At 43.5% G+C, this 12,344-nt stretch overlaps 1 protein-coding gene across 1 annotated transcript; it reads left to right on the top strand.

Annotated features, from left to right (window-relative positions):
* Positions 1-6,814: 6,814 nt before the first annotated feature.
* On the top strand, positions 6,815-12,043 carry LOC109878181 (zinc finger protein OZF-like). The gene is made up of 2 exons (XM_020470414.2): positions 6,815-7,070; positions 10,484-12,043. Exons 1-2 carry the CDS (start codon positions 6,932-6,934, stop codon positions 11,749-11,751), a joined length of 1,407 nt encoding a protein of 468 aa, XP_020326003.1. The 5' UTR covers positions 6,815-6,931; the 3' UTR covers positions 11,752-12,043.
* Positions 12,044-12,344: the final 301 nt, after the last annotated feature.

Genomic DNA, 12,344 nt, shown 5'->3' with positions numbered 1-12,344 from the left:
TGAGATGGTTTGGGATGAGTTGGATTGCAGAGTGAAGGAAAAGCAGCAAACAAGTTCTCAGCATATGTGAGAACTCCTTCAAGACTGTTGGAAAAGCAATCCAGGTGAAGCAGGTTGAGAGAATGCCAAGAGTGTGCAAAGCTGTCATCAATGCAAAGGGTGGCTGCTTTGAAGAATCTCAAATATAACATTTTGATTTTGATTTGATTTAACACTTTTTTTGGATACCACATTATTCCATATGTGTTATTTCATATTTTTGATGTCTTTACTGTTATTCTACAATGTAGAAAAATAGTAAAAATATAGAAAAACCCTTGAAGTGTTCTTACATAGGTATTTCTCTTGTCCAGGTGGGATAGGGCAGTGCAATAACCTCATCTGTAGATCTGTTGGGGCGGTATGCGATTTGTAGTGGGTCAAGGTTGTTGGGTAAGGTGATGATGATATGATCCTTAACTAGCCTCTCAAAGCTCTTCATTAAGACATAAGTGAGTGCTACGGAGCGATAGTCATGTAGGTCAGTTACCTTCGCTCCCTTGGGTACAGGAACAATGGTGGATGCCTTGACGCAAGTGGGGACAACGGATTGGGATATTAGAGATTTAATATGTCCGTAAACATCCAGCCACCTGGTCTGCACATATTCTGAGTACGCGATTTGGGATGCCGTCTGGGCCGGCAACCTTGCAAGGGTTAACACGCTTAAATAATTTACTCGCGTCGGCTACAGAGAACAAGAGCACGCAGTCCTCGTGAGCGGAGGGGGCCGGCGTTCGGAGGCTCAATGTTTTCCTCGAAGTGGACAAAGAAGATGTTTAGCTTATCTGGGAACAAGGCGTCTGTCCGCGACATGGTTGGCTTTACGTTTATGATCCATATTTGTCTGGAGTCCCTGCCACATACACTACCTGACCAAAAGTATGTGGACACCTGCTCATCGAACATCTAATTCCAAAATTATGGGCATTAATATGGATTATGTCCCCCTTATTCTGGGAAAGCTTTCTACTAGATATTGGAACATTGCAGCTGGGACTTGCTTCCATTCAGCCACAAGATTATTAGTGAGGTCAGGCACTGATGTTAGGCTTGGCTCGCAGTCGGCGTTCCAATTCATCCCAAAGATGTTTGATGGGTTTTAGGTCAAAGATCTGTGCAGGCCACTCAAGTTCTTCCACACTGATCTTGACAAACCATTTCTGTATGGTCCTTGCTTTGTGCACGGGGGAATTGTCACAATGTTGACCGAGGCAGCTCTAGCAGGGCAGAAATTTGATGAACGGACTTGTTGGAAAGGTGGCATCCTATTATTGTGCCAAGTTGAAAGTCACTGAGCTCTTCAGTAAGGCCATTCTACTGCCAATGTTTGTCTATGGAGATTGCATGGATGTGTGCTCGATTTTATACACCTGTCAGCAACAGCTGTTGCTGAAATAGCCGAATCCACTCATTTGAAGGGGTGTCCACATACTTTTGTGGAAATATAGTGTAAATCTCATGTTTGAGCAGTTGAATTGCGACTTCACTTTGTCCCTATACTGTCGCTTTGCCTCTTTGATTGCCTTACGTAAGTCAGAGCTAGTCTGTTTGTACAGTATATGTCCATGTTCCCAGTCACCTTGCCATGGTTAAATGCGGTGATTCTCGCTTTCAGTTTTGCTCGAATGCTACCACCTATCCACAGTTTTTGGTTTGGATAAGTTCTAATTGTCACAGTGGGAACAACATCCTCTATGCACTTGCTGATTAACCTCGTCACAGAGTCAGTGTATATTTCAATACTATTCTCAGAGGCAGCCAGAGGGCCGTTTAAGCATGGGCAGCGCCATTGAGGGCTTCCGCCATGCTTCCTTCATTTTAAAGTAGTCAAAGTACTCAACTGAGTGGGTATTCCTATGGGTAGTAGCCTCAATGTCACTGCCCATGCTGTCACAGATGCCACAATGGCACAGATAAAGATGAGTCCTCTATAAATCACGGTACTCCATTCTGCTTGTTTGTTTTATCTGTTGGCCCCGTTGCCTAGTCTACGCCATTTTACCTGCTGTTGTTGTGCTAGCTGATTAGCTGTTGTCTCACCTACTGTTTTAGCTAGCTTTCCCAATTCAACACCTGTGATTACTGTATGCCTCGCTGTATGTCTCTCTCAAATGTCAATATGCCTTGTATACTGTTGTTCAGGTTAGTTATCATTGTTTTAGTTCACAATGGAGCCCCTAGTTCCACTCTTCATACCCCTGATAACTCCTTTGTCCCACCTCCCACACATGCGGTGACCTCACCCATTACTACCAGCATGTCCAGAGATACAACCTCTCTCATCATCACCCAGTGCCTGGGCTTACCTCCGCTGTACCCGCACCCCACCATACCCCTGTCTGCGCATTATGCCCTGAATATATTCTACCATGCCCAGAAACCTGCTCCTCTTATTCTCTGTCCCCAACGCTCTAGGCGACCAGTTTTGATAGCCTTTAGCCGCACCCTCATACTACTCCTTCTCTGTTCCGCGGGTGATGTGGAGGTAAACCCAGGCCCTGCATGTCCCCAGGCACCCTCATTTGTTGACTTCTGTGTTCGAAAAAGCCTTGGTTTCATGCATGTCAACATCAGAAGCCTCCTCCCTAAGTTTGTCTTACTCACTGCTTTAGCACACTCTGCTAACCCTGATGTCCTTGCTGTGTCTGAATCCTGGCTCAGGAAGGCCACCAAAAATTCTGAGATTTCCATACCCAACTATAACATCTTCCGTCAAGATAGAACTGCCAAAGGGGGAGGAGTTGCAGTTTACTGCAGAGATGGCCTGCAAAGTAATGTCATACTTTCCAGGTCCATACCCAAACAGTTCGAACTACTAATTTTGAAAATTACTCTCTCCAGAAATAAGTCTCTCACGGTTGCCGCCTGCTACCGACCCCCCTCAGCTCCCAGCTGTGCCCTGGACACCATTTGTGAATTGATCGCCCCCCATCTAGCTTCAGAGTTTGTTCTGTTAGGTGACCTAAACTGGGATATGCTTAACACCCCGCCAGTCCTACAATCTAAGCTAGATGCCCTCAATCTCACACAAATCATCAAGGAACCCACCAGGTACAACCCTAACTCTGTAAACAAGGGCACCCTCATAGACGTCATCCTGACCAACTGGCCCTCCAAATACACCTCCGCTGTCTTCAACCAGGATCTCAGCGATCACTGCCTCATTGCCTGTATCCGCTACGGAGCCGCAGTCAAACGACCACCCCTCATCACTGTCAAACGCTCCCTAAAACACTTCTGTGAGCAGGCCTTTCTAATCGACCTGGCCCGGGTATCCTGGAAGGACATTGACCTCATCCCGTCAGTGGAGGATGCCTGGTCATTCTTTAAAAGTAACTTCCTCACCATTTTAGATAAGCATGCTCCGTTCAAAAAATGCAGAACTAAGAACAGATACAGCCCTTGGTTCACCCCAGACCTGACTGCCCTCGACCAGCACAAAAACATCCTGTGGCGGACTGCAATAGCATCGAATAGTCCCCGTGATATGCAACTGTTCAGGGAAGTCCGGAACCAATACACGCAGTCAGTCAGGAAAGCTAAGGCCAGCTTCTTCAGGCAGAAGTTTGCATCCTGTAGCTCCAACTCCAAAAAGTTCTGGGACACTGTGAAGTCCATGGAGAACAAGAGCACCTCCTCCCAGCTGCCCACTGCACTGAGGCTAGGTAACACGGTCACCACTGATAAATCCATGATTATCGAAAACTTCAATAAGCATTTCTCAACGGCTGGCCATGCCTTCCGCCTGGCTACTTCAACCTCGGCCAACAGCTCCGCCCCCCCCGCAGCTCCTCGCCCAAGCCTCTCCAGGTTCTCCTTTACCCAAATCCAGATAGCAGATGTTCTGAAAGAGCTGCAAAACCTGGACCCGTATAAATCAGCTGGGCTTGACAATCTGGACCCTCTATTTCTGAAACTATCTGCCACCATTGTCGCAACCCCTATTACCAGCCTGTTCAACCTCTCTTTCATCTCGTCTGAGATCCCCAAGGATTGGAAAGCTGCCGCAGTCATCCCCCTCTTCAAAGGGGGAGACACCCTGGACCCAAACTGTTACAGACCTATATCCATCCTGCCCTGCCTATCTAAGGTCTTCGAAAGCCAAGTCAACAAACAGGTCACTGACCATCTCGAATCCCACCGTACCTTCTCCGCTGTGCAATCTGGTTTCCGAGCCGGTCATGGGTGCACCTCAGCCACACTCAAGGTACTAAACGACATCATAACCGCCATCGATAAAAGACAGTACTGTGCAGCCGTCTTCATCGACCTCGCCAAGGCTTTCGACTCTGTCAATCACCATATTCTTATCGGCAGACTCAGTAGCCTCGGTTTTTCGGATGACTGCCTTGCCTGGTTCACCAATTACTTTGCAGACAGAGTTCAGTGTGTCAAATCGGAGGGCATGCTGTCTGGTCCTCTGGCAGTCTCTATGGGGGTGCCACAGGGTTCAATTCTCGGGCCGACTCTTTTCTCTGTGTATATCAATGATGTTGCTCTTGCTGCGGGCGATTCCCTGATCCACCTCTACGCAGACGACACCATTCTATATACTTTCGGCCAGTCTTTGGACACTGTGCTATCTAACCTCCAAACAAGCTTCAATGCCATACAACACTCCTTCCGTGGCCTCCAACTGCTCTTAAACGCTAGTAAAACCAAATGCATGCTTTTCAACCGGTCGCTGCCTGCACCTGCATGCCCGACTAGCATCACCACCCTGGATGGTTCCGACCTAGAATATGTGGACGTCTATAAGTACCTAGGTGTCTGGCTAGACTGCAAACTCTCCTTCCAGACTCATATCAAACATCTCCAATCGAAAATCAAATCAAGAGTCGGCTTTCTATTCCGCAACAAAGCCTCCTTCACTCAAGCCGCCAAGCTTACCCTAGTAAAACTGACTATCCTACCGATCCTTGACTTCGGCGATGTCATCTACAAAATGGCTTCCAACACTCTACTCAGCAAACTGGATGCAGTCTATCACAGTGCCATCCGTTTTGTCTCTAAAGCACCTTATACTACCCACCACTGCGACTTGTATGCTCTAGTCGGCTGGCCCTCGCTACATATTCGTCGCCAGACCCACTGGCTCCAGGTCATCTACAAGTCTATGCTAGGTAAAGCTCCGCCTTATCTCAGCTCACTGGTCACGATGGCAACACCCATCCGTAGCACGCGCTCCAGCAGGTGTATCTCACTGATCATCCCTAAAGCCAACACCTCATTTGGCCGCCTTTCGTTCCAGTACTCTGCTGCCTGTGACTGGAACGAATTGCAAAAATCGCTGAAGTTGGAGACTTTTATCTCCCTCACCAACTTCAAACATCAGCTATCTGAGCAGCTAACCGATCGCTGCAGCTGTACATAGTCTATTGGTAAATAGCCCACCCTTTTCACCTACCTCATCCCCGTACTGTTTCTATTTATTTACTTTTCTGCTCTTCTGCACACCAATATCTCTACCTGTACATGACCATCTGATCTTTTATCACTCCAGTGTTAATCTGCAAAATTGTAATTATTTGCCTACCTCCTCATGCCTTTTGCACACATTGTATATAGACCCCCCCTTCGTTTTCTACTGTGTTATTGACTTGTTAATTGTTTACTCCATGTGTAACTCTTTGTTGTATGCTCACACTGCTATGCTTTATCTTGGCCAGGTCGCAGTTGCAAATGAGAACTTGTTCTCAACTAGCCTACCTGGTTAAATAAAGGTGAAATAAAAAAAATAAAAAAATAAAAATATCTATCTCTATGGTGGTTTGACATTCATTTCAATGCAACAAGAGTTACAAGGCACTTACAGGTCACATTTCTTTAATCCTTCAAAATAAGATGTCCTGTAAACTGTGTCAAATGAATAATACAGGCAAAAATGATGGAACATATGCACAATAAAGTATACAAGCTTTATAGCTTTACTAACACATGGATCTCATTAAGTAATGATGTGATATATTTAGTACTGATGGCAATGAAGCAAAAGTGACATTTAGGTTCCTAAAGGAAGAAAAATAAATGTATTATTTTTATGTATGTTGCTAGATACATTATAAGCAGTATATTTTATTACTTCCATAAAACATGATCATGTTCCTCATGGTGAATATAATAAATATCAATATCGTGTTCAAATGAGGACCACTTTGGAAACAAGCGTTTTAATTAATACTATTGAGTGACATCCTCTGGGTCCACATTGTCCATTTAGTTGTATATGTCTGTTACCCCAAATAAATAAATAAATGTTGGAGATGCAGTGTTCTGGCCCAAACAGGAATAAATCAAGTAAGTTAGACTTCAGTCCCCCATGAAATAACACCATATATAGATTCTACAGTCCCTAGTGAGTAATCCCAACCACACTTTTATTTTGGCACCTAGAATGTTTTTTTTTCTCTATAAACCAATATGTGATTTATAGGTGTGTTGTGTATTGCATTTGGACCAATGGAGAGGGTGGAATAGAAAGTGTTGCTGGGCACATAGACCTCAGTCCCTCATGAAATAACACCATATATACAGTACTGGTACTTTAGATTTTACAGACCCTAGTGGGTGATCCCAACCCCACTTCTACTTTGGCACCTAGAATATTTTTTTCTCTATAAGCCAATATGTATTTCATGCATACAGTGTATTGCATTGGGGACATTTATTTGACCTTGGAATAATGGTTTAAAACCCCAAATGTAATGCAAATGGACATTTCCGAACTTCCGTGACCCGGAAATACTTGTTTTATTGTTGCTGGCGAGTCGCTTGTAGCGTTGATTCAGTATATCATCTTTGGAGCGGATTTTGTTTTGTTTGTGATCAACATCCTTTTTACGTGGACAAAGCCATATTCGTTGAATCTTCAACTCTCAATCGATTGAAAATGTCTCAACTACAGTTGCTGCGTGAGTTTTTAAATGAGCGTGTAATGGCTGCTGCTGTCGACATTTTTGGGGCAGTTGAGAAAACGGTAGCTGAGTACCAAGAGGAAAATGATCGTCTACGGAGACTGCTGCGGATAGGTTCGTATGTACAACACGACCGTGTTTAGAAATGTTTTATTTTCAACAGTGTTATTAAGCCGCCAATGTTTTGTGATTATTGGTGTCGTAAACATGTTAGCTAACTGGTTAACGTTAGCATTTAGCATGTTTGACATTTCTTTGGAAATACTAGTTACTATTATCGGGTATTTTGATGTGGTTTAGCAAAATTAAAATGTAATCGGCATTTGGTCCCCAGTTAGTGGCCACCTTATTATATCTATTTAATTGTGTAAAGAAAATTGACTTAAACTCAGCAAAAAAAAGAAACATCCTCTCACTGTCAACTGCGTTTATTTTCAGCAAACTTAACATGTGTAAATATTTGTATGAACATAAGATTGAACAACTGAGACAAACTGAACAAGTTCCACAGACATGTGACTAACAGAAATGGAATAATGTGTCCCTGAACAAAGGGGGGGGGGGGGGGGGGGGGTAAAAATCAAAAGTAACAGTCAGTATCTGGTGTGGCCACCAGCTGCATTAAGTACTGCAGTGCATCTCCTCCTCATGGACTGCACCAGATTTGCCAGTTTATGCTGTGAGATGTTACCCCACTTTTCGACCAAGGCACCTGCAAGTTCCCGGACATTTATGAGGGGAATGGCCCTAGCCCTCACCCTCCAATCCAACAGGTCCCAGACGTGCTCTTCGCTGGCCATGGCAGAACACTAACATTCCTGTCTTGCAGGAAATCACGCACAGAACGAGCAGTATGGCTGGTGGCATTGTCATGCTGGAGGGTCATGTCAGTATGAGTCTGCAGGAAGAGCACCACTTGAGGGAGGAGGATGTCTTCCCTGTAACGCACAGCGTTGAGATTGCCTGCAATGACAACAAGCTCAGTCCGATGATGCTGTGACACACCGCCCCAGACCATGACGGACCTTCCACCTCCAAATCGATCTCGCTCCAGAGTACAGGCCTCGGTGCTCATTACTTCGACGATAAACGAGAATCTGACCATCACCCCTGGTGAGACAAAACCGTGACTCGTCAGTGTAGAGCACTTTTTGCCAGTCCTGTCTGGTCCAGCGACGGTGGGTTTGTGCCCATAGGCGACGTTGTTGCCGGTGATGTCTGGTGAGGACCTGCCTAACAACAGGCCTACAAGCCCTCAGTCCAGCCTCTCTCAGCCTATTGGGAACAGTCTGAGCACTGATGGAAGGATTGTGTGTCCTTGGTGTAACTCGGGCAGTTGTTGCCATCCTGTACCTGTCCCTCAGGTGTGATGTTCAGATGTACCGATCCTGTGCAGGTGTTGTTACACATAGTCTGCCACTGCGAGGATGATCACCTGTCCGTCCTGTCTCCCTGTAGCGCTGTCTTAGGCGTCTCACAGTACGGACATTGCAATTTATTGCCCTGGCCACATCTGCAGTCCTCATGTCTCCTTGCAGCATTCCTAAGGCACGTTCATACAGGGAGCCTGGGCATCTTTCTTTTGGTGTTTTTCAGAGTCAATAGAAAGGCCTCTCTTGGGTTCTAAGTTTTCATAACTGTGACCTTAATTGCCTACCGTCTGTAAACTGTTAGTGTCTTAACGACCGTTCCACAGGTGCATGTTCATTAATTGGTTATGGTTCATTGAACAAGCATGGGAAACAGTGTTTAAACCTTTTACAATGAAGATCTGTGAAGTTATTTGGATTTTTAGAATTATCTTTGAAAGACGGGGTCCTGAAAAAGGGACATTTCTTTTTTTTTTGTTGCTGAGTTTAGCTCTCTTCTCCTAAGAGTTTAATAGAAAACTGGCTAGTTGGTTTGCTTTTTGGTTTAAAAACATTTCCTGACCTGTCCACCCTGCTGCGCTCTCCCGTTGACTGACTGACCTCACCAACATCTTTTTCAGTGTTGGAACCAAATAATGGCTTATTTTACTTATTTACCAATGTATCTTATGTTTTGACAAAGTAGATACTAGTTTAATGCTAAAATATATATAGGAATATGAATAACAGACATGAAATAAAACATTAATTTCAGTGATGTGCACTGACATGAACAGAAACACTGTTGGTGTTGCAGTGATACACTTGTAATCAATCTCAGTGAAGGAAAAACACGACATGGGATGAATAAATATATAGATATTAGATTCATAAATATATACATAAAAGCAAACAAAACAACAACTAAATCTCGACCTCCATTCCTATATTGTCACACCTATCGCATTAAAAGTCCAGCTCCACCACCCCCTCTGGGTCTCACAGCACACAACAGCAGTGGGTGCAGTGCTGGCAGAAGTCGCAGCACAACACATGGCACCTCCGACACGCTCCTGAGGGGAGCTTGCAGGTGGATCACGCTCCCGCAGTGGGCACAGCAGATAGGGTTTTCAGCTACTTGTATTTGAAAAACAAAGTCAAATTGATGAACGTAGAGGTATTACAACAACAATAGTATATGATACAACCCGAGAGAAGATTATGAAGTACCTGAGGGTGGTGCTATAGGTGGCGTGACAATTTTCTTTTCTCGTTAGTGTCTTGGCAAGAACCATGAAAACCGACCTAATGTAAACAACATGTTAGAAACAAACGCATCATTATATTTTCATCCAGATTCACATTTCTGTATTTTCCAAGCAATAGCACACAATATTTTACATACAACAGGTTATTAAAGGACCAAAGTATTTTGTCTGCTTCGTGTTTAAAAAAAAAAAATTTGCCATGGAAACTGGTGCTATAGATAAAAAATAGTGTTAAAACAGTCTATAAAACACAGGCATAAGAGTAACTATTTAATCATTTAACATGTTTACCTCTAGAGGTGGTGGTTTACTAGCATGGAGAAAAACTGACTGTCACAACCTGGAAGTGATTTGAATTTATAATAAATAAATATAAATGGACAAACTTTTGAAATAAATCGCTTTCTCTTTGGTTTATCGAGAAGTAATTGGAAATAGATTCTAGATTTTCGATCATTTGAATTGGAATTTCAATTTACCTCTTGAATTTACTGACCTAAAGGGTCAATCTGCAATTGGTACATAACTTTTTAAAATGAATAATATACCTATGGATTCTTGAATATAATTTCTGGATGTCTTGTATCCCAACAGAACCCCAAATATATAAGCTTGTTTTATTACAGTGTTTCTAAACAATGTAATTGTAAACAAACACTTTATAGCCTCAACATGTTTAAAACTGTCATTTAGATATTATAACTGGTCAGTCCTAACACCCATAGCTCTGTCTTCGAATTTGAGAGTGGTTCCATTTAGCAAGCCTCATCCCTTTACCAAAACAGTGGCGGGGTACCTGCTTTGTTATTGTTGGAACTGCAGATTGCTCCTTTCAATTCAAATTCACTGTAACCCTGATGTCTAAAGACTAGATAACCTTAGCCCCCCCCCCCCTTCTCATTCCCTCCAGATTCCTTGCAGCTCTCTCTCGCTGTCTCTGAAGAGGTTCTCCCTGAGCATCAGCATTGTGAGCGGGAGTGGAGCTTCAGTCTGGGACAGGAGAACACTGAAGCCACACAGATTAAAGAGGAAGAGGAGCAAATCAGTCAGGAGGAAGAACGGCTTCAAGAGCTCTTTGATACCAAAAATGCCACTTTCACTCCTGCCTGTGTGACAAGTAAATGTGATCAGGTGGACCCCTTGACTCCTCAAATCCAGACTTTGGAGAACCAAGAGTGTGACCCGAAACAAGTGAATCTCACACCTTTTGGTACTGTGACTCAGCTAAAGGCTCTCAACATTCCATGTGACCCTCCAAATAATCAAAACAATGCATCCAGCTACAGCACAGCCGAAAGCAGTGACCCAATAGGACTCGACAGCAGCCCAACATTAGATCCCAGCCTACCATTGACTCACAACCCACCATTTAAGAAACACAGATCCAAACCCAGCAACACAGCTATAAAAACTCTCCGCTGCTGTGACTGTGGTGAAACATTTGCTCTAAAAGCTGACCTGCAGATGCATGTGACTCTTGCCAAGAAGCAACCCCGTGAATGCCAATTCTGCAAAAATTTATACGGATCTACCTGTAAACTGAAGGCCCATGTCAGACTGTGTCACGATGGGAAAACCAGCACCTGCCCCTATTTTGGAAAGACATTCAAACTAGAAGGAGATCTGTCCAAGCACATGATTCACACAGGAGAGAAAAGATTTAGCTGTGGTGACTGTGGGAAGAGCTTTAATCGCAAGGGGAATCTAACCCAACATATACTGACTCACACAGGGGAGAAATCATTTAGTTGTGGTGACTGTGGGAAAAGCTTCAGTCTCAAGAGGAACCTAACCGAACATGTTCGGACTCACACAGGAGAGAAACCATTTAGCTGTGGTGACTGTGGGAAGAGCTTCAAACAGAAGGGACACCTAACCATGCATAAACTGACTCACACAGGAGAGAAACCATTTAGCTGTGGTGACTGTGGGAAGAGTTTCAATCGCAAGCAGCCCCTAAACATGCATAAACTGACTCACACAGGAGAGAAACCATTTAGCTGTGATGACTGTGGGAAAAGTTTTAATTTGAAGGACTCCCTAAAGAAACACAAATTTACTCACACAGGAGAGAAACCCTTTAGTTGTGGTGACTGTGGGAAAAGCTTCTATCAGAAGGGGCACCTGAACGTGCACAAACGGACTCATACTGATTCACACAAGAGAGAAACCATTTAGCTGTGGGAAAAGCTTTAGTGTCAAGGGGAACCTAACCATGCACAAACTGACTGCTGCTCAGGCTAGGATTCCGTCGTAAGTAGAGGTCGGCCGATTATGATTTTTCAACGCCGATACCGATAATTGGAGGACCAAAAAAAGCTGTTGCCGATTTAAAATAACCATTTAAAAAAATATATATATTTTATTTTTTAACATTTATTTGTAATAATGACAATTACAACAATACTGAATGAACACTTATTTTCACTTAATATAATAGATCAATAAAATCAATTTAGCCTCAAATAAATAAGGAAGCATGTTCAATTTGGTTTAAATGATGCAAAAACAAAGTAAAAGTGCAATATGTGCCATGTAAGAAAGCTAACGTTTAAGTTCCTTGCTCAGAACATGAGAACATATATGAAAGCTGGTGCTTCCTTTTAACATGAGTCTTCAATATTCCCAGGTAAGACGTTTTAGGTTGTAGTTATTATAGGAATTATAGGACTATTTCTCTCTATACCATTTGTATTTCATTAACCTTTGACTATTGGATGTTCTTACAGGCACTTTAGTAATGCCAGTGTAACAGTATAGCTTCCGTCCCT

The sequence above is a fragment of the Oncorhynchus kisutch genome, linkage group LG16 (assembly GCF_002021735.2).
Source record: "Oncorhynchus kisutch isolate 150728-3 linkage group LG16, Okis_V2, whole genome shotgun sequence".
Taxonomy (NCBI): Eukaryota; Metazoa; Chordata; class Actinopteri; order Salmoniformes; family Salmonidae; genus Oncorhynchus; species Oncorhynchus kisutch.
This window is presented reverse-complemented; position numbering and strand designations above follow the sequence as displayed.